Source organism: Cyrtonyx montezumae, unplaced genomic scaffold, assembly GCF_038088225.1.
Source record: "Cyrtonyx montezumae isolate F1298 unplaced genomic scaffold, pur_monq_1.0 scaffold_2, whole genome shotgun sequence".
NCBI classification, from domain to species: Eukaryota; Metazoa; Chordata; class Aves; order Galliformes; family Odontophoridae; genus Cyrtonyx; species Cyrtonyx montezumae.
The window spans coordinates 12540789-12567564 of record NW_027071936.1 but is presented as its reverse complement, the minus strand read 5'-3'; the positions used below and the strand labels follow the sequence as shown (position 1 = coordinate 12567564).

Sequence of the window (26776 nt, the reverse complement as noted above, 5' to 3'; positions counted from 1 at the left end):
ACTTGACCAGATCTCATGTACAGTGACATCTAATAATTAATGTAATCAGGATGCTTTGTTCTTTAGTAGTCCTTGTGTGCGAAGCCCTCTTGCATCACATAGGCTCATCCTGGAGGTACTGTAGTATACTCTGCATTTCATGGCATGTTACATTATGCTACAGAATACAATGGAAATGAAAAAATGATTGGTGGTTAAGTTAAACTTGAATGTCTCAAGGTCATTGCTTCATTTTAAAAGTTGACTTTTCTGTGTCCACGCATGTTACAGCTCAGGAGCAGTACTGAAAGGGTGCCAAGAAATGGCCTACAGATGATTGCAAGAGTAAGAGTAAAGATTTAAGCGTGAAAGCTGTTGTTTCACCTTGCCTGTTTTCCTGCAACACTTTCAGGTTTTTTTTGCTACCTTCTTTGTCCTCTGCTGTGAATAGCAGCTGTTACTCTCCTTGAAACTGTCTCTCACTCCCCATCATCTTCCCTCACGGTCATTGTTTTCTGAACACTTCTTGAGTGTTTCTATATTCTCACTGTGTACTTGCCAAATATTGATAGATTAGATGGGTTTTTGTTTTTTTTTGTTCGTTTGTTTTCAAGCAAGTTGTGTTTAGAAATCTCAGAGAGAGACTGGGGCTTTTTCAGGAGAGGACTTTCTGTTGGGGGGAAAAAAAGAAGTTGTGTATGGAAACCTGATACCATCTAGTGGTTTTCTCTGTCTTCGTACTAATGGTAACAGTGTGAGATACCTTGCAGATATTTCATCTGCTCTAAGACTGATACAGATTTGTGATATTTCAGGATAATTGAGGAATAAACTTCTGGGTTACGTTCAGTAGTGCCACAAACTGCTTGAGGAGACAGTCAGCTCACTAACTTCATGACTGTCCCAGTCTGGGGAAGAGGAACCATTTTACGTTTCCTAAATGAGAGTTGGCTCATAATCTAATGAGTGATGTTGTGCTATGCACATAGATAGTTTTAAACGACCTGGGAAGTAAAATGGATGATAAAGAATTTCAGTTGTATAGATTAGTATGTGTATTGATAGTAGAGCTATATCTCGTTTCTTTTACTGCAAAAGAATACGGACTAGATATGGGTAGAAGACAGTGGAGGAATCGGCTGGGTGTCCTTCCACCGACAGACTATTCCCATGTTTATTAATGAAAATGCATCTTTGTACTGCCATGTGGTGCTGACGTCCTACTTAAAATCTTACAGGCTTCGTTCACTAGATATATTTCTAACCTGTATGATTTTCTTTGTTATAATAGCTAGAATCCTTTTTTCATTTTGTTTTATTTAGATAAATATCCGCCTTTCTTAATACAGTGAATTTAAAATGCTTTCCCCCCACCCCCCTCTTGAAATTCTTCTTTCTCGATGATAATTTTGGTATCTGTTACGTCTCTGTCTTAATGAACTCTTTATCTTTTCCAAAACAGAGTAGACCACGTTGTCTTCTACTGTTGTTTCTGTTTTTCTTTCCCCAAAGACAGCAAAGGAAGCAAAGAGCAAAGGAAAGAATCCTTTAATATTTGCATGCCTGCCTCTAGAAAAACTGTAGTCATATGCAGAAATTCTGTGGTGGATCTAATGTGAAAGATCCTTTGTTAGCAAGGTATTCTTTGCTTACTTATGGATATCCCTTGGCTTTGATATCTCTGCAGCCTGTGACTGTCTTGCTCAAACTACTGACGACCCAGAAAAGTTCAGCTTTGCCAGCAGTGTGAGTGCAGCTGCATCAAAATATTTTCTCAGTTCAGATAACCATATCACTAATGGGAGAAGGAGTGGTGCTTGTTGTCTGGTTAGATTACAGATGGTGTGAGCTAACACTGGGCTCCTTTGCTCTTGTCTCAAAGTAAATATTGCAGTTCTGCTTGAATGCTGAACAGGAGGAAATGTTTTGGAAGCAAAAGGAAGATGAAGACAGGGGCTTAAAAATAGGGGAATAGAGACTGAATAAATAACCTGTCATGCCCCGCTGTTCCTGCTCCTTGAGGCACTTCCCTATAAATACTCATCGCTGCTCTTTAGAGTAAGTGGACAATTGTTGTGACAGAGAATACAGTTTTAGAGCTATGACTATTGTTTGTCTTCAGGAATTTCTTATGGTTCATTGTTGAATGGCAGATATCTGAACCACAAAAAGTACTGTATTTGGTAAAGAACTGCTTGCTTTTTTTTTTCTCGCCTTTTTATCTTTCCAGTGACATGCAGTCCCAGGTGTACTCTTCTCTCCTTTTCCTGCCTCCAAATTGCCAGTCATTTCTAACTGCTACACCGAAATTACTTGACCTTGAGACATAATTACTTTGTCACTAGAAGTAAAGCAGTTTGGCAAGAAATTTATATGGGCATTTGGAAGGAGTTGTGATGTCGTGCGTAGCTGGAAGGCAGCAGCATGCTTTTGAATGGAAGAGCTGAGGGCAAGCAGTTCTGTGGGGGTCCTTGCGTGTGCCTTGACTACTCCACACCATCATGAGGGTGTTACTTTCCCATGACTTTGTGTGTTTGATAGGAGGAGCTAAATAAATGATGAGAAGATTGCAAACTAGGATATTTGGTCCAACAGCAGTTGCATGTGAGCTTATTAAGCCAGCTCTTCTGTGTTTCTTGGGTGAATTTTTCTCTTGGTTTTCTTTATGAGTATGTCAGGTAGACAAAAGTTGACTTAACGGTGGGGAAGCTTTATCCCTAGTCAGTTGTGATCTGGTAGGGACAGGCAGGGTCTTGCATCTCTGATAAATCTGCTTATTCCTGATGAGGTATCTTGCTTAGCAGCAGTTAATCAAAAAGATACAGTAACTGTGTTTATGAAGCATTTATGTTTAAATTGATGTATAGAGAGAACTTCAATGACTGCTTTGAAGTGATGATATCTTCAGATAATGTTTACTTAAAATACAGTGCTGTTGTGCCTAGTGGTGGTAGTGGGAAGGAGTTGTACCAGGGGAAGAAAAACTGTAACAGAGTTGGAAAGAGTAGCTTTCATCTCTGGGCTCCACAAAAACGCTAAGAGTACATCAAGCAAGTTTGGAAAAACAGGCATTGGGATGCTTTCCTTCTGTGTCTGGTTTAAATATAACATACTTGTCTGATCACAGACGAGCTGTGTGAGTTAGTGTTCAACTTTTTTTCTTAAAAACACAAAAACACTTTGTTATAAGTTATTCTCATGTAGCAATTTACCACTGGGGTGTCTCTGGGAATTTCAAAGTATCTCTCTGATCCTGCATTTATCTCAGGAATGCTGTGTCAGAAATCAAAACTCTCCTCATATCTCAAGGATTATCAACTTCCCAGCCATAGCTGGAGAGTATACAGTAACAGCTATGTGAGTGAAACCTTACTGAAAGGCTGCCAGGTTCCAAGCCTTTGCAAACAGCTAGGTGAGTGTCTTCATTCCCATGCCAAAAATCTTCTCCTTATCTTATGTGAAGATACGATCTTGTGATTAGTGGGTGCCAAGGGTTTATCATGATAAAGTTCAAGGCTTGCATTGGCTTTTCCCAGCATCCACAGGGACTGAATTAACGTTCCAATTTCAGTGAGTACTGAAAGAACAGTTTTCTGAGTAAGTACTAATTTTGTAGGGAAGGAGGGAACACTAATGTGAACAGATCTAAATAACATAGAAAATAAAATAACTAAAGCTAAGTTTTTATTTATTTTATTTTTTATTTTTTATTCATTCGTCCTGTGTTTATGTCAGCCAGTGTTGGGCCTATGCCTTCATAATGATAGATTATGGTCATTCATTTTAATACCAAATTCATTTTTATATGGAATTAATGCATCTTAGACTTCATAAAAATAAAAAGAAATGAACTTTTTGTTTACAAGATTAAGTCTGCTGGTGATGGATGGGGACAGATTGTGATTGTTGAATTTGTACATCGCAGTCCATGTACTTATGCACTGATGACATGTTTAACTGTTTTGGTACCCCAAAAATCTGCATTAGTTGAAGAGTCGAAACATTTGAAGTCTTCTCCCTGCCAAGTTGATTTAAAGCTAATTCTTTCTATCAGCTCGCTGTCCCGCGTCCCTTTCTCTGATCTCTCACGGCTTTGAGAGAGTCTCTTTTTCTTCCTTTCTCCTTGGGTATTTAACGGGAGGCGTAAGAGAATGGCTATTATCTGCAGACAGCAGGGCCCATAGAATGATGCTGATGTGGCAGACTGCTTTCCTGGTTTGCAAAGTGGAGGTGAAAGTAAGTCTCTGATCCTCTTTATTGGTCTTTGCTCATTGCATAGGAGCCCTGGAGTGGTCATCGTTTTGGTAGCCTGGAACAAGGCTAACTTCTTTTTGAACTGAAGCCATTATGCCTTAGGGAAATGATCATACTGTCACCCGTATTGCTGCTCGGTGCTAAAAATCTGAATACTAAGTTTTATATTAATATAAATTCCTGTAAACCAAGAGAAATTAAAGCTCATGTAACTGTTTTTAAATTATAGTGATATCATCAGTTTGGTATGGCCCATGTTGTGTTGGGGAATGTTTGTCTCGCCCCCAAGGTAAATCTGTTACTTAAAATACGTTTAAAATCAATGGCAGACTTACCAACTTCCAAAGAATAAATACTTAGGAAAAACGTGCTCAAAATTTGAGAGATCAGTATGTATTTTGTACTTCTTCGTTGAAACTGAAATCTGTGGTCTTGAAAACAAGAAAGCTTTCAGTAAGTAAATCCTTACAGAATTTGGCAGAATAGGTCATTATTGTAGAAGCCTTCGTCTGTAGTAAAAGTCAACGTTCAGCTCAGTGGTCTGTGCTCATTCAGCAGTGAATAATTGTCTGCAACACGAAGGCTTCTTACACTTCAGCATAATTGGGACTAATAACACACTGACCTTCTGGCTAAGATGTATTTATGGTGGCTAGTTCTCACTATGCCTGACCTGCGTTTATCAGTTCATGTGCTATAAATTCATACTCCAAGCCTTAACAATTTCATTTCAAATTAAAAAGGAAAACGTGGTATTTACATGATTGAGGCAATTGCACTATCATTTGTACTGTAGAACTGGAGGTCTTCTTGATGTATATGTTCAGGATATTTTTATGCATTTTCTCTAGTTTATATTATTTCTTCTGTATTTGAATATTATGACAACAGATGTTATAATTTACCAATGCGACCAGAAATAATAGAGTTAACTGAAATGATGTGGTGCTTCAAATATCAAGGACTAAAACGTATTGATGGTTTTCTTCTATGTAAGACATCTGTATCCGTGTAGGAGGTTGCTGAATGTTGGTTGCTCTTCTGATGAAATTATTGTATGCGTATGGATGTTTCAAAAACACATTGTTTTTGTAGATTTATTGAAAAGTATTACAAGTATACATTTTTATGATTTTTTTTATTCACATGCATGGCAATATTTAACTTTTTTTTAAAGAGTACCTACTTGTTTAGCTACACAGAAGTCTTCTGTGTGCTTTTTGGAAGCAAGTGCTCTGTTACTCGAGAGAAGTTGGAAGCATGTAAATTTTGAATACACTTCTGATTTACCTGGTTTGATATGACAAATACTTCATAACTTCCATGTCATTTGTTTACTACAAAATTTAATTCAGATTTTTCCACTCTCATATGTTTTTTCCACTAATAAGATTTATTTTACTTATATTGGCATTTAAATAATCTTGTCAGAAAAGTAAGACTTTTTAAACTGTTACATCTCTACCTAAATATTCAGAGAAAATACCGTATTACTACACAAACAAAAATGCAAAAATTTATCACTTTGAACAAAAGAAAAAGGCCAATCTTTATGTTTTGAGCATATGATAAATGTTTCATTTGTTCTTCAGAAATCCATTTTTCCAGTGGAAATGGGATAGTAAAATATGTGTAGAAGTAAGCAAACATTACGTTAAAAATAATGCAGTGATGCTCATGCATAAAATAATTATTTTGATGCTTTAGTTCATTATTCTTGAAATACTTGAAGCATTTTTGAATGAAGTGGTTGTGGTGACTGGCTGTAAGGCAAAGAGAAAAGTGTGTTTCGGGGTTTGGGATTTCTTTACGTCCTGTTCATGGTCAGTATCTCACAACTTTTCATTGTGAGCTTCCGTTTGACACTGCTCTCACTGGTTTTCCTCACCAAAAATGCTGTTTGCTTTGAGTTACTTTAGTTGACCTTTGAAGTTCGCTATCCGAAGTAAGTTCTGTTCAGAACTAGAAGTTTGAGGTAAAAACAGCTTTATGGTGAATTGTTCTATTCCTCCATTTTCTTCCAAGGTTTAGACTTCTTAATATGAAGCAGATTTTTCTCCATCCACTGAACAGTTTCCTTTTATCTGGTTGAAGGTTTATGCGGCCCAGCAGAAGTTTTTGGTCGTGGTGCATCATTAGCACTCTTTAGACCCTTAAATAAGTTTGCAACAGGGAACCAAGATATAAAATTGCCTCTAAACAGAGGAATTATAGTGGAATTCATGAAATAGATTTGTCTTGATCTAAGAGCTTGAAAAAAAAACCCACAAAAATGAATTGTCATGTGTGACAAACCATCAGTTTCTCAGAAGACTCTAAGAGGGAGTGTTTCTTGCTCAGAGCACGTGGGGAATGTCTGGAATAGGCATGTGCATATGAACGTATACTGTTTGTGCACTGCATAGGTTCTTCTGTATTTCAAAGTTTGAAATGTGTACTTGTTCATTTTTGTTCATTGAATGAAAGTGAAGGGAATGAAGCTGTGTAATTTACTGCTGCTATGTCTGCCAACAACTCTACTTTGCAGCTATGTATTGGTGCCATATTCCCAGTGCTAAGTGTCTTTCTTAAAGTCAGTGCCATTGCTAGGCTCTGAAAGTTACAATGCAAGTGTTGGAATATAATTCCTTTTTATGTTCTTGATGGAAAGTAGTTACTGAAAGAATGATAGCGGTGGCTTTACTTGCATGCCCAAACGTCTACAGATTTGAAAGTGAAAAGAGCTTCATAAGATCATAAAAGGCAGAAAGACTATATGGTCACTCACTGATGTTACAGCCTAGGAAAAAATCTCTCTAATTTCTTTGCTTGAATGTACCTCCCCTTGGGTGACGATAGAGAATCTCACAACTTGCTGAAACTGCTCCCTCAGTGCGGCTACACTGAAGTATGCTGAAGGTCAGTAGAAATTTATAGGACAGAATGATCACGTGTGGTGGTGTGTCAGAAGCAGCCTAGAAACGAAAGATGTAGTTGGGATTTCTTTCACGTCTCCACCGGTTGTCATGTACTGGAGAACATGTTTATTTCTGTATTTCCATCCAAAATGGGGAGGTTTCTAGTATCTTAAGTGAGAATTTCATCCAGTTAAGTGTATCTGATGTTTTTAAGGCATGCATCTGAGCTACCCTGTAAGTATTGAAATACTATCTGCTTCCTAGTTCCTGCGGCTCTTAGTGGAATCACAGAGTAGGATCTGTAGTGTTCATAGGCATTCAGGGGGCATGGCAGTCCTCATTTGATGTTTCAAGAGCATAATGACAGACTTCAAACCTAAGAAATATAAGACTTTCTAATTGTTCAAGAGACTATAGAAGCTAATTTGATGTATTATATATATATGAAAATTTGTTACATCAATCGTATCTTAAACAGACACGGCCAATCTATACATAATTGGTGTCTGCAGGTGGCACCAGACTTTGTCACTAAATGTTCTGCTGTACTGCTTTGTATGTGATATAGTTGTGGGTATAGTTGTTAGCAGCAAAAAGATATTTGTCTCTGTATCTTAGTGAGTGTGCAAAGAAACCTTTCCAGCTTATTCATAGAGACCTCATACAATCCGTATGAATAGACATGCATTTCTAACGTGACTGTTTAATTGTGGTTAATAGTGTTGGTCAGTGTTTCTTTAACTGGTTACAAGAGCTTAAAATCTGTGAGGGAATACACCTTAGTGTTAATGTGCAATCCTGTGTTTTGGAGACTGGGGAAATGTCCAGGTATTTACTATGTGCGGATGCCTTTTCTACCAAATAAACTTGCATGAATTTCTGAACCCCTTCCCAGAACTTGAAGGTGTGTTAGAGCTTAGCAGTCACGGTTTCCAGGCAGCTAACGTCACACCATATTGAGTAAAATATCCCCTTCTTATTCCTTGGTAATGCCGAGTTAATTGATAGTGCAGATGTAATTTAGAAGATGGTCTGAATAAATGAATCTTTTGAGTGCATTGTTCATTTTTGGGGAAGCTGACATGAATGTATCAGTGAAATTCATGGTTTGGGCACAGTATCTAGACTTGGGGCTCAGGTGTTGTTGCTTCTGTTTTTTAGTGTATAGTTAACATTTGCAGTCACCCTTATAATGATGTGACATGTACTACCTCCAAGTATGGTGGCTGACTACTCTTGCCATTAGGAAGAGTTGATTTGGTTAGTAGCTTTGTCTAGCTTCTATGGCATCCTTTGAAATGAAGAAGGGAGTGAAATACAACATACTATACAGTGTAGCAAGAATGATTTGAGAAATATTTAACAGAAGTTCTTGATTACTATTATTACACCTTAATTTGGGTCATTTCTAAGTTACTTTATTTAGAAAATGAATGTTTTAAAGCTATTAAGGGAATAGTTTCAGTGTGTGGTTATAGTACTGCCAACAAAAGACGTGATTAAATAAATTGAATGTTGAAGACTTTCGGCTTACGGTTAACACCAGGTAATTAAAAGTAAGCGCTGCTGTGGGAGTGCATTATATATCAGCTGTACTCTTTACCTCATTAGCTGGGTTTTTGCATGTTTATGGAGCTAACTTGCAATTAAAAATGCCTTTAACGTATGCTTAACAAGGCCTTTTAGGTATTTGGAATAAAGTGCTACAATTTAATTGAAATTTGTATGGCATAAATAGATGTCTTCGTAACATATGAGATAAATCTCCATGCCTAACTTCCCACTTTGCGTCTTTTCCTCTTTAGTGCTGACTACGAGGCCTGAAATTAAACTTGCATAAAAAATGGAGATTGTCTTCTACTGCTCAGAGTACTTTGATACGTCAGTCAAACTTTAATTATATAAAGTTATACTTGAACTTACGTTATTAGCTCTATGTTGATTTTCTTATACTTTTATATAAGCTATATGTGAAAGCTGCAGTAATGTTAGCACAAACACACCGATTCTGCTGGGTAATTTTTAGCTATTCCATGTCCTTCAGTTAGTTTTCAGCTCTGCATTAGAGCATCGGGAGTATTCTGTCTGTCAACCCTTACTATAGATTTTATCTCTGTTCATTTTTTCAGTACCGTGATGTCTTTTCTAAATAGTTGTCTGGAGTTTAAAAGCAAATCTTAGGGAAACTGAGGTGAAAAGTAAGAGCTATTTGGAAGTCACTTAGCCTTCTTATCACTGTATGCTTTGTTGCACAGTGAATTTGTATAACTGGGTTTGATTTTAAGCTACTGTAAAAACGAAATGGCAGTGAGCCATCCATTAGGATAATATAGATTACCAAGAAGGAAAATAGAGAATGAAGAACAATTTGGCAGGACACAAAAGTGTATGTGCTACGTTTGTAAGCAAGGATCATGTTGAAGTTTCCTACAGTATTAATTGTTAACTTTTTGTCTCCATGTAGGAGTGTTGTTGTACCACCCAAGAAATCAAACATTTTGACTACTGCATCTGCTATGAGTATTCCTGCAAATGCTGTCAGCGTGGTTTCTTCTCTAGACTCAGCCCAAGCCCCAGATTTGTCAGGAGAATCTCCTGGTGAGTAAGAGTAGCCCTTGCATACTTGCTTCCCATTTTCCCACCGTCTGCTATGAATGCAAGTGAACAAGTTCATATGTGATTTCCTCATAAAGGTGAGTTCTTCAATATATAACCATGTATTCTATCACCGTCGATGAACAGATGAAAGCATCTGTTTTTCAGACATGAAATCATTAGTTACTTTCAGGTGTAATACTGATTAATATATCTATCCATCTCTCTATATTGACATGTGAGTTAATACTAGTTACTGATAGTTATTGCTGATAATATATTCTTAGTGGGCAATGCGTCAATTTGGAAAGTGAGTGTTTTGCACTTTCCTTTTTTTCTTTTTTTTTCCTCCCTTAAATTACTGGAGTGTATCTGTTATAACATCTCCTAAAATATCAAGTCAGCCAAAAGGGCCTTTGAGATTTCCATATCCAGCATACTTAAACATTTGTATCTATGTCAGGCAATCTTTTGTAGTAGTTTGTAGGTTTGTGTTCGTTATCCGCGCGTGTAACAAAGACCAGTACTGGGTACTTGCATAGAACTGTGGAATTGTTTGAGTTGGAAGGGGCACTTGAAGTTTTTGATGTTCTTTACAGGAAAACAAATACAATACTGAATTAAACTGGATGAATTGTCATTGACTTTATATTCATGAACCCTCGTAAAATTTCAGCCTTTTTGGCTGTTTTCTGTTGGTTTATCACACAGATAATTCTATTATCCTTACTTTTGATGCTGTGGACGCACAAAAGCTTAAACAATGAGAACAACACTAAACTGACAAAGCAAAAATGAGCTAAAAATCAAACATAATCCCTTCTGTTAAAGAAAGAATAAATTAGAAAAATAATGCCCTATTTAGAAAGACTGCTAATATTAGTTGAATTTTTTTCAGGTTTTCTTTTTACCTCTTAGCTGAACAAATGCACATCTGAACCTGTTGAAATAGTGTAATTACACAATTCTTCTGATTTAAATAAATATATATTTTTTTCTGTGTAGACTGAATATATTTTACAATTTTTAACAGATTTATTTTGTTACTTAAAAAATGAATCTGTTTATAAATTCTAGGACACTTATCCAAGGATGTATTTGTTAATGCTGATTAGGACTGAAAATTATATGGAGTTGCTTCCAGTACCTTTAGCCTAAGGTCAGATTCAGTGTTGCTGGTGAACTAATTGATTTGGACAGTTTTTTCAGTGGGGACAAAATTGAGTAGGTTGTTTATAAGTGAAGTGGTCCTTTGAACCCTTAGTCTCTGTGGTTATTCCATGTGAGATAAATGATGCTTAGCCTTATATACTGTGTCAAAGGCATGCTTTTCTGCATAGCCACATTGAAATTGCAAGACTGTGTAGGTTCTCATATTCATGTGTGTGAAGTTGAATGTCAAGACTTGGAACTGATATGCTTCTTAATGAAGGAAATCTCAAATCTCAATTTGCAGTGGTTGAGCCTTTTTTCCCCCATTTTTATGATCTTGTATCCAAATTGTGAAGGTAAAAAAAAAAAAAAAAAAAATCTATTCTGGTGTCCTCATGCGTCTAGCAGATATTTGTTGTCATCTTCAACTGCTAGTTATGTTTCCTAGGGAAATCCAAAAGGTTTTTGTTTCAGCCATGCTAAATGAGAGCTACTGAAACCTAATACATCCTTATTCTTTGCAAAAGGGGGAATCCGTTTAGTCATTGAAACTGGAGCTGGTAGCTCTGTAGTAGTTATAACGTTTGGACTACGAAAAAAGGTTGTTTTAAAATGCCCAGGTGCTTTGTGGAAAGATGGGCTCTGAGGAGCAGATCTTTTTTTTTTTTGAAAGTATAACACCTGATCTACCCTGAAATTGTTTTTTAAGGTAAGTTATAATATTAATTTCTCACCTGATTATCCATGTTAGATATGGGCTTAATTGCTACCATTTTTGAAGACAATATTTATGCGCTCTTAATGAGAACAAATGCCATACATACTAATTTTCAGATTTGCCCAACCTTTTAAGACAGCACAGAAGAAATACAAATGTCCCTGTGCCTGTGGAATGTATAAGAAATCCAGACAGTAAACAATACTGGTGTAGTTTGTAACTGTGTGGCTTTCAGCATGTCTAGGAGTTTTGGCAAAAATTCTACACCTAATCTGAACTGATAACGCATAAAAGAAATAAGTCAGGTTAAAAATATTAGACGTGTTTAAACTGGCAGTCTAAGTAGTTAAAAGAAGTAGTGAATGGTTAAATGAAATGAAGATTTTGAACAAAATGTGAGACTTGTTTTTTCCTGGTAAAACAATGGCTTGGAAACAAGGAACTGTGAAGTTAGCATAGATAATGTTTGCATGGATTGGATAAATTGCACGTGTTAAAGTTTGAAATACAGTTCTGTGTTCATATAGTTCTTTAGCTTTATTGGATTAACTTCAAGTAAATTTCCTAAAAAATAAAATTAAAATGTTCTCTGAGTTTAGATCATGTTTTTCACCATTTGTCTACTTGCAGCTGAATCAGTACTTCATACTCACTTTTTTCCTTAGCTAATGTTTTTGTATGTCTTTTTACTTACTGAGATTTTTTGTTTGAAAAACAGTTAAGAATGAGAATATATGTAATGGGTATAAATTGTAGGCTTTCACATTTTTGTGCATGTTGTCTATTGAACATTGTTGCTACATTTTAAAATAAATTTCAGCTGCCTTTAGGTAAAAAAAAAATATTTAATAAAATGTTTCATGTGCATTTCTTTGTTTTTTTTTTTTTAAGCAAATAGAACCTTTACATGTAATGCTTTACTGTTTAGGCTTATTGTTTTACTCAAAAACAGATGAGAAGGAGGTAAAGACGTTGAAATGAAATTAAATAGCAAGTGGCAGTGTTTTAGTTGTAAGATGTGTATAAGCATAATTAGAAAATAAGTCGTAGGTAGTGTGTGAGCATCCTCCACCTACAGGTGTAGCATTAAAATTGCATGCTGAAATATTAGTCCATATTGTTTCAGAGGCCTATGTACATGTTAGTGTGTTCTTGGAATTGATCTATCTCCCCACCAATATTTTTTTCTTAGAGTTTTTAATTTGTCTGTAGCTCAAAGTGTGTGAGTATCTCAGATATTTGACCCTTAACGTTGTCCTAAGCTTGCTGGACTTTATATCAAGTGGATGTGACATGTCCTGGCCTACTGAATATGAAGTGCTGACAAGTTGAAAAGATAACTATCTCAACTTGCTCTGTTCCTCTGATAACTCTGAAAGACGGTGAAAACATGGTTTAGCCTCAGTGTGTTTGAGCAGAAGTTTCTTGACTTTCTCTTATTCAAGCCATTAAGTATTTCAGAGCACAAAAAGCTGTTCCTGTATACAAACCCCTTGTGATCTAAACTTGCTTTTGTCATCCTGGTGATGGCTCATATTTGCACGTCTTCTGCTGGAATTATTATCCCAGTTTCTGAGAGATCCTGAAAATGAATGAAGAGAACAAGAGCTCTTCTTAGCCCTATCTTACTGAGGGGTGGTATTGAGAAAAAGAGCACCAGTTATGAGTGATTACGCAGGGAACAGGAATTCACTTGAGTTGTTTCTTCCTTGAATTTTCTGTAGGCAGTAGGTGAGATCTGATATTTTACATGCAGAGTGCCCAGGAAGGGCTATCAGAAAGGCAGGACTTGATGAAGTTGTCCAAGCTACTGTGAGTGTACTTCTAGCTGCCCCTTAGTTTTCTTTTTAAACGTCTCAGTTACAGTTGTAGTGTTCTGAAGTGGTATGAACTTCTTTTGAACTATTTGGCAGTTTGCTTTCCATCTGTTTTCTGTGATGCTGAGTTTCTCTATTTGTGTACTTAAAGGATTACATATGTGTATTATTACCATTGTAGTGTGATTTTGAGGCTTTTGAATAATTGGAAAATGCTTGTTCAAGCTTCACTTCTACGAAGCACGAGTATGAAAGTAGGAGGCAAGTGTAGATTGCATCTTGTCCTTGTATAGACAGTACTGTGAAGTTCCACTCAGTTTCTGTTGTTTGCCTCCTCCCCCTCTGCTTTTCCTGAGGAGAGGCATGGTCTGTTCCCTAAGTTGGAGGTTATAAGCAAGGCCATTTCAAAGGCTGAGGTGAAAGCAAGGTTGGTTATTTGGAAAGAAGCTGGGAACAAGCACTGACATGAGATTTAAAAAAGGAGTTGTGACTGCTTCCTAGTCCTACACATTGGAAAATGTAAATGTTCTCCCACAGATTACTGCTTTGGCAAAGAAAAATGGTGTTCATTGATTTTTTTATACAGAGGTGGAAGTATCTTCAGTCTTGCAATAAAGTGGGAGACAGGCTCAAGTTAAAGTGCATGCCAACTGAGTTACCACCGGTGAAGTAGTAATTCAAGATCCTTATTGAAATACAATAAGTATTTCAAAGAGCATTTCAACTTGACAGTAAGAGTAGTTGAAGGTTAGTTACCAACAAGTTTAATGATGCGTTGAAGATAATCTACGATGTTAATGATATGCAGTGGAATATTTTAATTCTAGTATGAAAACCGTTTCAGAACAGCTTCTCTTCAGAGTGCACCGTTGTTTTGTGAAATCTGTTTTGGTTTAACCTGTAGACATGTTTATGTAACAGGTCTCTTATATTAGCTTGTAAAAACCTTTCACTGTAGTCTTTCATTTTACACTTCCAGCCCTGGAAGTGTACTGTTGAATGAGCTCATTATTTTATCGGATGCTCCTTTCATAAAAGGCTCCAGTATAGTTCAGTGTGTTACATCTGTTATACAAAATTAAGAAGTGGAATTCTTTTTTTTTATTATTATTAAACTCATCTGCATCCTCACAGATTGAGGTATGCCCCACACATATTTTGTAAGTGCTTATGCAAAAGCATTAAGATCTTACACAAGGAGCTGCTTTAACAATATTTTATTGCTAGAAACATTATTTGTTTAGACCTTTGGGGACCTTGAATAAACAATAAGGTTTCACTGCAAGGGTGCTAGACAGATGATCTATTTGCATTTTCTTTTATGTCCTTGCTAATGTCTGTAAAACTGTCAGTTTGAAGGAGCCAGTTTATCAGTGAAAGGATAAGGAAGAGATAAGTTGGTTTAGTTCCACATGTTTGAAGTAGCTACTGCACTTACCCACATGTGTATTGTGGATGAAAATATGCTACTGAAGTGGGGTTTTTTTTTGTTTTGTTTTTGAAGCTAAAATATTAGAGTAAAAAGCCATTTGTGAGTTAGAAGTCAAAAATAAAATGTTTTCAGAAAACAAAAAAGTGAATGCAAATTCCACTATGTCAACTGATCACATCTAAAATGCTCTGTTGTGATAAATTAGTGATTTACCCTTTTTAGTGAAATGTATCTGAGTTTGTAGTGCAAATATAGCTTTTCATAAACATTGAGAAATTGAGACAGTAAATAATTTTACCTATTCTTAACGTAGAACATCAGTTTATGTAAATGCCTGGATTCCTGACTTAAGCTTTTGTTGAATTCAAATTAAGAGTGCCTTTTTTTGGTTTTATTTTTTGTTGTTTTGTGTTTTTTAGTTGGTCTTAACTCTTAGTGGTTTTCCACTTAAACATCTAGACCTTATTGTTCTTTGTTATGCAGTTTGTTTTGTTTTCTAGAAGGAAAAATATCGTTCTCACTGTTGTCAGAGAGTTCCTTTACCTACATGTTTGCTAATGCTGTTGTGCAAAAGAGATACCTAGTGTTCCATGCATGTCTCTCTATGAGCCTCATGATGGCTATTATAACCTTCCCTTGTCTTAGGTGATGTAACTCTTGATTTTTTTCTAATTTTTCTCTCAGTTATTTTACTTGTGGCCTAAATACCGCTCTGAATTTCTTTCATCTCATTTAACTGTAAAACTTCTGCTATCCTGCTGCACTGCTAAGGCCTTTTTTTTTTTTTTTCGTTTTCCTTTTACTTTTGATGCCTTTGACATGCTCAAAGATTAGTGGATTACTGGTCACAGATTTATAGTTAGTACAAAGCCTGGATGTATTTATGCAACAAAATATTCTGCATGTGCAATCTGCATGTTGAGAAGACTTTCTCATTTTGGAGGCTTTAGATACGATGTCAGTCCTGTATTCTGTTCAGCTTCCTTGATCAGTGTGCAAATTTCAGCAGACAGGCTGTGTATGGGCTGAAGTCTGTCACTAGGCAGTTTTGTATTAACTTGAAGCATTAAGTTGTTTTGTATTAGGTTTATTTGTTTTAGTGACTGTAGAGATGTTGGGCTTTAGTGAGAAAACTGAAAATTACAGTCATTTAATTTAAATTTAGAAGTTATAATTGAAATGAATTATTTTCAAGTTTCAATGAAGCAGGTAGTTTGTATATGTGCATATACAAACATGTATAAAAAATGTAGTTATCAGTAGGTAGCTACTGTCAGTAGCTTAAAGACTTAAGTCTTTTGAATTGCTGAATTGTTTTTTTTTGCTCATTGTGGTCTTTTTTTTAATGTAGTTTGACTGTGTAAAACTTGATTAAAAAAAAAAAGGCAGCATTATATCTATGAACACTAATTACCAGAAGTACTTCAATAGTTAACATTGAAAAATATTCTAGCTACTCCCATTGAATCTAGCTGTCCATCTAAGGAAATAGGTCTTGATTTGCCTCAATTATTGAAATTATTTTGGAAAGATTGCATCGAAGATTCAGTTTCTGCCTTACTTTCTTCTCTTTTGTGCCTCATTCTGTATGGCCCACCCAAATTTGTTTCTGACCCCATCATCCCACACAAACATCGAAATAAGAGTTTCATGGTGAATTTATGAAAAGAGCAAGTGATTCGCATTCTTTCTGCATAGGTAGATTTCTATGTGAAAAATAAAAGGACAACTTAGAATTTTGATGCATTGGTTTTATTAGTTAGTTTCTATGTTGCCTTTCTAATGTGATTAGAGACAAAAAACACCTTTTACAATGAGGCATAGATCCTTGGGGAAAAATGTGTCAGAGTTTCAGAGCAGAAGTTTGAAATGGGACAGTAGAAAAAAATAACCTTAGTATCACGGATGTGTACTTTGCCTTCTTCTTAGAAACTTATTCTACTTCAGTCAAGTAGAAAAACATAGAGAAGTTGTAGATGACAGGTTTTGGTAGGCATTTTCAAGATCTTAGTAGCTTAGTTCCTCAAAGTTTGTGTTTAGTTGAGCATGTGCCAGTGTAGGCAGGGTGATAGGGAGTTTTTCTGCCTTCATTTTTCTGAGAAGGATCAGGTCTTTGCTAAGCTAGATATGGGAATTGGTACGATTAAACTCGTATTTCACGCTTCCCCTGCCCACCCGACTTCAGCAGCAATGGGAGTCTGTAACTGTCAAGGTGAGAGGGAATAGGATAGGGCAGGGCCTTAAGTTGGGAAAAGGTAGCATTGGAGATGGACTAGATGTGGTTGTGCTCCTCAGAAATTCACATAAATCTGTCTGCTAAGATCCATTCTTTTATAGTTTGGAATGCAGTAAAAGATTTGTGAATTTCACTGTTCCTTTTCTGTCTGCAAATATCTGTGAAATCTTTAGCTGTTTTGTTAGCCTCTCTCCATCACTGCTAACACCAATCCATATTGCAGTATGGAGTTTGTGTTTCTCTTTATATACTGAAAAGCGTTTCCTACCCTGCTGATGAAGCCACGTAGTGTTAGTTTGACATAATGCAATTGTGTAGGGCTTTTTTCCTAAGGATGCATAAATGATTCATTCAAAGGTTCATAGTGAGGACTAATCGGTGTGACACAATTAATAACTCATAAATGAAGTTATACTGGTGCCATTATGCTAATAAAGCTGGTGGTGCAATTGATAATTTTATCACAGCTGTCTTAGTCAGAATCCTGGTGTGGCAAAGCTTTAAACTAGACTTGCTGGTTTTGTATTCTGCCTTATTTTGAAACAGATGTACTGTTAATGTTAAACAAAAAATGAAGGCTTTTCTTTAGTTAAAAATTGGATAGGCACTTCCACTAACCAGAAGAGATGCTTTAAAAAGTTGCCATTTGGCATTATATTAGTATATATTGCATTTGTATTAGTACATTGTAGGAGTATTAGGTTTTTTAAGTCATGACATACATTCTCTGTTTCAAGGTTGTGTGTGTTCTTAAATATATTTAGACGTGTAGATGATAAGGCCAGGAGGGATTGCTGCAGTGTAGTCTTGAGTTCCTACACAAAGCAGTTGATGGGGCTTCCTTGCATTACACTCTGTTTGTGCTAGAGCAACATTTTAACAGCTTACTAAAGCACATCTGGTAAATACAAATGCAATTAAAGAAGAGACCAAATAAAGTTTGTAGTATGAAAATGTCAGAGTTTATCTAGTCCTACGTGTACTTGAAAACAGCGGTTTCTCAATGATAGAACTTGAGACGCTAGTTTTTCTGTTCCAGATGTGTAACCTCTGTCTTATTCTTTTATAATTAGTTTGTTTATTACTCTTTCTTGTAGGAAGGCGATCATCTAATTCGAAACTGCCGTCTGTCCCTACAGTTTCTTCTGTGCCTGAGGATTCTGCTTCAAATATGAGGTAGATTCCTTAACTGGACATCTGAAGGGCTGTGCTGTGGCTTACGTTTTGATGTTCCGGTTGATAATCCAATCACACATTTTAATAAAAATCACTTAACTTTGCTTGAAATTGTTGTTGATAATCAGTACTTACTAAATGCTTGGGAAAGTGTGAATGTTGGGTTGTTTGTGCTTTCTGTATCATTTTAACACCAGCAAAAACCTGTGCTCCTTTCTGTAGAAATTCTCCAGCATTTTGTTTGTTAATCATACATATCTTTTTACTAGTATTACAGACAGACTTGAACATGCTTTGGAAAAAGCTGCCCCACTTCTGAGAGAGATTTTCGTGGATTTTGCTCCCTTTCTTTCTCGAACTCTTTTGGGCAGCCACGGGCAGGAGTTGCTGATTGAAGGTACAGGTAAGTTTTCATTAATTATATATGTATTTGTTTTGTTTTATCTTAGAGACTCAAAATGTCTGTTATTACTGCTGGTGCTTCCCTAGAAACTTTTTTTCTGCCTTTCCACACAACTGTCCACTGGATTTTGCTGCCTCTTCTTTACTCTCTTTTTACTCCTCAGCCAGAGATCATTGTTACTGCCTCCTCATCTTTGCAGTTTGCATGTTCCTTCTTGGCCTGTATCTCATCTCATTGCTTCTTCTGTCTCATTAGGTCAGACCAACCTACTGTTCTGGTTTAGTTTTCTGATTCATCCGGGGAATTTTATCATAGAAGCTCATGTCTGGAATATGTCGTATGCTTTAGAAAAAAAAATTGGTGTTCAGATCGACACTTTGAGCCAAAATTAAGTATGGGGCGTAAAAACTGACGTATACAAAATCGTTGCATATTCATGGTGATGCTGTGACAGCAGATACGTTGGAAGCTGTGTCAGCAGAGAATATTATGATGTAGCTCTTACGTGTGAGTCTGCTGTCCTTTTGGTCCCTCATTGGAGGGCAGTATTGAAGGTAAGAAGAATATGTTGAGAACAATTCTCTGTCACTTCTAAAATGATACAGGTTCAAGCATAAAGCAGTAATAGTGGCGTTTCCTACTACTGATTGGTTGACCTTGGGAGGCTTGAGTTGTCTTTCTGCTGGTGGGCTTCTGTTTTTCCTAAAAACCTCTAAAGCAAAGGTTAACGTTCTCAATTTAAGAAGTCATATTTATTGGGTTAATGTGGATTTAGTAGTGGATGCGAGTTTTTCAGATCTCTCTTAATTTTATTGTATAAAACTGGTTTGTCCAGCCATTTATAAATGGGAAATTGCAGTTTTTGCCCAAAGTGATCAGTTGTATTAAGCCGAGCTTATTGCAGCTTCCAGTATCTTAAGTACTGACATGCTGGAAGCTCATGACTGATAAACTTGTGTTGATGGCTTATATATGGACAGTATCTGCAATTGGTAAGGTTTTTGAATTTGCTTATTTCTTGGATTAGGGCAGGTAATCCTGCATGTAGTGCTGAATATTGTCACTGTTGTCTGAAGCAATGTTAAAGTATCAAACACAGATTAAGTGTTTCTATCAGACTCCATGTTATTAAACTTCACTGAAATTATTTGTTATAAGAGTTTAACTTGCCTTTAGGAGTATCCTGCAATATTTTACCTTGGAAATGAGTATCCTACTTGCATTTGCTTTGTCTATGGATAAGGAGAATCTGATTTCAAACTATTTTGATTGTAGTATAGATGATATATACAGAGAAATGTGTATGTTATAGATTTGAAGGACAGGAAAAAAAAAAGGCAAAATGACTTGGTCAGAATAGACAAAAAAAAACAAAACCAAATCATTTTTGAAAAAAAAATATCCAACAGTTATAGACTAACCCCAAATGTTATGCAGATAAGAATAATAACAGTAGTCAAATTAGTTTATAAACAATTGAGAATGTATAATAAGTTGCTGCTTGCACTTCTGCTAAGCTTTAGTGTGGGGTTAGGGGTCAAGGTACTAATAAGAGTGTTTGGGATGTCTGCTGCCATGAAACAAAATGGAAACTTGATTGATAGCTGGGGGCTGAATAGAGAACGTGCAGTGGAGAAAGCAAAGGTCATAAAGCCATTTCCCTTCTCTGCATATATAATGACCTAATCCTTCAAGGAAGAAGTAGCAAAATGTAGATACAGTGGATTCATATAACATGTTAACCATACTTCTGATAGTTTTGAAATTCAGACATTTATGAAACTGTGAAGAATGGAGGTAATCACAGAATCGCAGGTATTACTGACATATTACTCTTAGCTGCATCTTTAAATGCAAAGCATGTACACATGGTCTACCTCACAAACTTTTATGCCAATTAAGTAGAAAATTCCACTGTGAATATTATGTCAGCTTTCTTTTATTGTTGGGATGCATCTGTTATGCTTTACAGTATTTTGTGTTAACAAATGATGCTACGTGATCTTGCATTTATACCTAAAACTTTTTTTTTTCATTTTGTAGGCCTTGTGTGTATGAAATCTAGCAGTTCAGTTGTGGAGCTGGTGATGCTTCTTTGCTCGCAGGTGAGATCTGTGTTAACATCTGAATTGTTGTCTTTGAACACGTTGGAAATTGCTGCGAAATTTTTACTTTAAATTTAAGATTTTGTAGTTATTTCAAAAAGATGATTTGTAAGGTCTGTTGTCTTACTAAGTGCAGAAGCTTTTTCATAGCAGCTTTGATTATTAGGCTGGAGAGAGACGGTACTAAAGGTTTTATGTTACTTTGCTGTTTGTGTTTACATAACCTTGAAGTTGACATGCCTAAGTAATTCTGTGCTGTCATTTTTGTAAAATAAAATAGAATCGATGAAGTATTAAGGATGTAGAAACAAATTGATATCTGCATCTTGGCATGCTGAATCCTCGGGGATGAGTAGAATTTTTCCTTTTGTGTAGAGATTATAAAGTGAGTGATAAATACTTTTGAAACCCTGTCATTCTTAATTGATTTGACAAGCAGTAAGAATTGGAGAAAAATGTGTAAGCAACACTGGTTATCAACTGTCTGGGTCTTCCTTCCTTTCTAAAAGCAAAGACAATTTATTTATTCTGGGTGCCATTTTCATATTCTTAAATTTATAGAAAAAGAGTGGGAGTCAAAGTAACATCCTCAAAATTATGATCAAGGAATGTCATATGCTGTATTAATTGTGTTTCCCTTCTGATTATTGCTTTCTTTTTTTCTAATTAAATGGAAGGATGTTTTTATTGAGCCTTTCTTTTGGTGCCTTAAAAATGATACCTTTCTGGTAGTAAATTCCCCTACTTAAAACTTTAAAATAGCCTTTTTTAATGGGAATGGTATTGGTCTAGATGTCAAGGGTTCTGACCCATTTCAAAACCTTTGACCTTCATTTACAACCCTTATGGTTTGCTTGCCTGACGAATAAGGATAATGCAAAATTAATGTTTCTTCACATCGATTTATTCGTTTTAGTGCCTATATTGCCAAATTTATTTAGAGTGTGCTGATAGACATTTCATGAATACAAATGAAAGAATCATAGAAGGTGTGAAAAATCGGTAGTCTGCATTGTCAATAAAATGCAATAAGAACAGTTACTTCTAGAGATTACACCTAATAGATTTTACAATGAACTAGTGAAGAGTAGTTATGTTTTCTGGTGAGCTTATTCCTAATGAACGTATGTAAAAATTTGCTCATCTAGTTTTCCATTTTCTTCAGAAAAAAAGTGCTTTTTCTTCTGAAAGAAATACTCCTCGTGGAATTTCTGGAATGGTTATTTGATGTAGTGCAAAGCTGCAAGCAGGCATTTGTAAACTAGACGGTGAATTTGCTACTGATATTAATTAAAAAAGAACCTTCGTCACCCATAAATCCATATGCAGGTTTTAGTGTTCTCTCATTAATGTGTTAAACTAATCCGAGCACTAAATGTATGTCTGAAAGCTTTTTGTTACCATTTAAAAAATTCGTTTTTGGTATCTTTTCTCCCAGCTTCAGTAATTAATGATTGGCCTTTCCTTCTTTTTTTGGTAGGGTAATCTAATCTTCTTTTAAAATCATGTTGTGCTCTGCACCGTACGTCACTTGTTTGGTTGTGGGAAGTGTAAGGGATAAGGAATAAATGACGTGCTCTAATGCATCTATTTGTCATACGTGTCACAGTGCCATTTAATACTAATTTAATCAAATTGAGGATATAGTGATTGCTTAGTAGTGCTGGTTGCTGAGACTGAAGTTGTGCTTTGTGAAATAGTAGAAATAAACCAGTAAAGTCACAAAGACCTCAAAATCTTTTTTAAGTTGCATAGCAGCTGTAGTTTTTGGCAGAATATGAAAAATGATGTGAGAAATGAATCTAAAATTAGCTCCAGATGTATACAGATTGTTCTGGGGTGATAATTACATTTTTCACTTTGAATTTTCCTAATTCAAAGAGGTCAGCGTGGCAATCACAGAAGTGATTTATTTTGTTAAGAAGTGAACTGTCTTTTGCTACATGAAAGCTTGAGAGATATGAAATTGAATTTCAAGACGACATTTTACAGATACTGGGAGGAGATGGGATTGAGCTTGATTGATTTTTTTTTTTCCCCTTCCTTTTCATTTATTTATTTATTTTTGACCAAGATAGGGTGGGAAGAGAAGTGATATCCTTTTGCTAAAATTTTAATTAATTTTTAAGAGGAGATGGAGAGGATCAAGTGCCAAAGATCAAAAGATCAGGTCAAAAACTAGTTTTTAATCACATAAATAATGTGCCATAGTTACAAAGTAAGTATCTGCAAATTTGATTTAAAACTTCACAAATTTGTCAGCCATCATTTTATGAAACTGAAAGACTGTTCTGATTAATTTCTTTGCTGTTTTTATGTTAACCTCTTTCTGAAAGTTTGTTTTAAGCATCATATATTTGTTGTAAGCACTTGATTTATTTTTTTAAAATATATTTATTTAGATTTGTCTGTGTTCATTTTTTCTTAGAAGTTCAAAATAGAACCATAAAATCTTTCCATAAAAATACAGAAATGAAACTCCTTCCCCATTGAAAAGTGCTTAAACATCTTAAGATATTTCTGTTAAAGTATGATGGCACCTGGTTAATAATTCTTCTCCTTCGAAGTTTGTGTATTCAGGCACATGAGGGGAGAAGCAAAACATCGCTGCTGTGTATTGTTTTCATGTTTATATTTTGATGCATTGTGTTCTGGTTTACTCAAAGTAAAAGGAGAAACAGGTGGTTTGAGGTGCAGACAAAAGGTTGTTTCTAAGGTGAAAACAGTTGTGTGTTTTTGATAGACACGCTACATTTTCAGACATGTGTCTGTGTGTATACTTACATTTATATAAATCTATCATAAAGAAATCCTTCATTTAATATTACTGCAGAGTGTTCCTGCTTATTTGACATTAATATCATTTTTTGAAAGAATCGACGTTGCATTCAAGGCCACTTTATAAAAGCGTTGTGTTGCTCATCCTAATTCAGTCTGACACACATTCCAATAACACTACCTCCCTTCTAGGGTTTAAAATGAAATTTATGGCTGAGCATTGTGAAGTGCATCATTTAAAAATGGTTTCAACCCAAAACATCTAATAAATAAATAATGTGTATGGCTACTCAGTAGCAGACTTTGCAGACTAGAAATCATTCCATCGGATACTCAACAGTCCACTATCGGAGAGGGCTGTCAGATAAATCTTATAGTAGCTGCATTCGTGTCCTGTAAATCACATGTTATTGTCTGAGCCTTCTGCCAGGTCATCTATTCTTTTCCCATTTATCAGAAACGCATACAGTACAGTGAACCTAGAAGCACCATCTAGTCTGGCCTGGCATCCTGTTGGGGTAATTAAACAAGCTAAACGAGTGAAGTCCTGTGTCGAATATCCCTTTCAAATGAGTGACGTCAGGATGGTGAAGATGCCCGCATGCTATTGTAAAGCAAGGCTTCTGCTTGGCGAAACTTGATATCATCCTTGAAAAAAGAGTTCTAGTCGAAAATGATTCTTGCTTTATGCCTAAACTCAAAAAGGGGCCTGTTATGTTTATCCATAAATTAAACATGGTACTGTGCGTCCTTCCATATGTCACTTGTTTCCTAGAAATACTCCATGAGAACAGAAATAACTGTCACCTTCCCTAATCTCTCACAAAGTTCCTAAAACATATTTCTCCATTACTCACATGCGTGAAACGTTTGTGCTGTTATTATAGATTCAAAGTGAAAAGGTAGAGTAGAAGGGGAATAAAGTTCTCTGTAATTCCTTGTTGCCTTTTAATTTAAAGAATTGGCAGCTCTTGAAAAATGCTTTATCCTTTTTGTAGTAGATGAACTGAACTGTTACTGGATTATACGCAGGAGAATTAATTAGTTTCTTCCTGTCAGATTTGTCTTTGACTTGAGAACGTCCAAGTTTTCTAAACCGTTAAATAGACTTATTCAAACTCACTCAGAGATTTTCTAAAAGCAGTGGCAAGACATCCAACCTTCATAGAAGTTTAGGGAATAAAAATTGATGAATGCTGCATCATCTTTTTTATTATGCTTCTTCCCCCCACCCGACCCCCCTTGCTGGCTCACCCTGCCTGCACCCTGCTCACCTTACGTGCACCCTGCTTTCTGGCTCAGTACAAATTGCTTCTTGGGTCCTCCTCCTGCTCCCTGTCGTTTCAAAGGAACATGAGATGGGATTTCCAAAACCAAGACAGATATTTGAATACCTTTAATTTCTATGTATTTTAGCTTACGCAAATACGACTATGGTGTATTGCAGTACAACTGAATAGTTGTAGCTATTGGATTTATATTGGACCTTCTTCAAATACAGTTTTCATGGGGAAATGGGGGAGCGAAGCATAAACTCAGACTCTGAAAGTTTTTGTGTGCAGTGATACTATCTGTTGTATGGCCCCAGTGAAATAAGACTACAGTTGAACGTGTCATATTGTGCCGATACTTTTGGGTTTTTTTGTTTTGTTTTTGCTTTGTTTTGAAGAGGAAAACATGATTTGAGGCATAGCATGTTTCTGTTCAGAATAGAGCAGAAAATAAGCTGATCAGTAACGTTAAAGAAAACAAATGATAGTGTGAAAGTTGATCTGTATGTGTAGGAGAAAATCAGTTCTTTTTTTTCTGGTGCCACTCTACACTACTTATGATTGGTTCATTTGGTGAAAAGCTTGCAAAAGGGTTTTCTTTAAATGTTATCTTTCTTAATGAAATGTTTTATTAATATGCTACTAAAACAACACCTTTATGGGTAGTATCGTTCATACAGAACTCACGTTCATCTTCAGTGTGGGGGAAAGTGTTTTAGTAGCATCATATCTCGTATTTGAATTGTAATCATTTAAACAGTAGCTACATATGCCATGCAATCGTGCACCTGTGAACAGCTGGGCAACATTTTGCCCAAGAAAGTTTGGTGGTAGTTAAGAATTTGCACACCATTCCCTTCCTCCACAATCACACTTACACGTTTGTTCAATGTCATAGGATCTTTAAGCTTTTCTGTGTATTCTGTACACAGAAAGCTTAGCGTCGATGATCCAAATTCGTTACCTCAGCAATAGTTTTCTCCGTTCCAAAATGTGGCAAAGCTTTTCAGTGCTTGGAGGTTTAGCTGGTGAAGGAGATGGATGGTTTCCGTTTTTGTGGCAGGGAATATAGCAGAACATGTCGTGTTGCTCTGTCATCTGCACTGGTTTCTAATTTACTTTTAAGTGCAATTTCATTTGATGGATAATTACAGTGAATGTTACCAAGTTGTAATTGAATTTGGATAGAGGTGATCTATAGAGCTATATCACTGTGATACCATGGCAGCTGAAACTAACAAAAGCACCAAAACTTTAACGGTATCCTGGTTTAAAAACAAAGAGAATAAATGCTGTTTGGGTACTTTTTGTGTGCCTCGCTTGTAAGGTGGTGTTTTTTTACTGTCTAATGACTTTTGTGTTCTAATAGCTGAAAATTATTTTTAAAATAATAAAAAGATCCACGATTTGCAAACCTGTATAATTTGGTACAGAAGGCAGATTTTGTTGGATTTTTTGCTGCCAAATGACTTTCTGTCCATTTTAGTGCAAGTTCCAATTTCATTTTGGAGTTTCTTACAATCTGTAGCAGTTAATTCTGGTCTTTGTACCAGCAAGGCTTTATGTTTGTATCTTTTTCTTATTAAAAATTACAGTTTGGATAGCATAATTATGGTAAAAAATGAAAGATGAACTCAGGTGTATTTGATTAAAAAGAAGACAAAGCACAGTAACCAAACCCTGAGTGATAATTTACCTTGTGGTTAAAATGATTTGAAATAAAACTCAATCAGGTGAATAGAAAAGATTAATGACAACTGATAAAAAACATGAAGGGACTTCCCAAAGTCCCTTTTTTTTTTTTTTTAGGATTTTGTAGCCTAGCTTTCTGTAGGGATTAAGTGGCTGTGGAAGGAAGCAAGAGTATTCAGGGTTATCTTATTCAGTGTAGCAGTTTTATATACTTCTCATTATTATGAGGTCTGATCCAAAAGTACTGCCTCCTGTTTTATTATCTTGGCTC

The 26776-nt window shown here is 35.9% G+C and overlaps 1 protein-coding gene across 4 annotated transcripts in view; it reads left to right on the top strand.

Moving 5' to 3' along the window:
* The window catches only part of LRBA (LPS responsive beige-like anchor protein), a 363630-nt gene that overhangs the window by 75662 nt on the left and 261192 nt on the right, over positions 1 to 26776 (top strand). For 3 of the 4 annotated variants that reach the window (XM_065736365.1, XM_065736364.1, XM_065736366.1), the window contains 4 exons: positions 9595 to 9728; positions 18178 to 18256; positions 18526 to 18659; positions 20703 to 20764. In XM_065736365.1, coding sequence (XP_065592437.1) covers positions 9595 to 9728; positions 18178 to 18256; positions 18526 to 18659; positions 20703 to 20764 — 409 coding nt within the window. The remainder of the gene's footprint in view (positions 1 to 9594; positions 9729 to 18177; positions 18257 to 18525; positions 18660 to 20702; positions 20765 to 26776) is intronic. The other variant, XM_065736363.1, reaches the window with a different exon arrangement.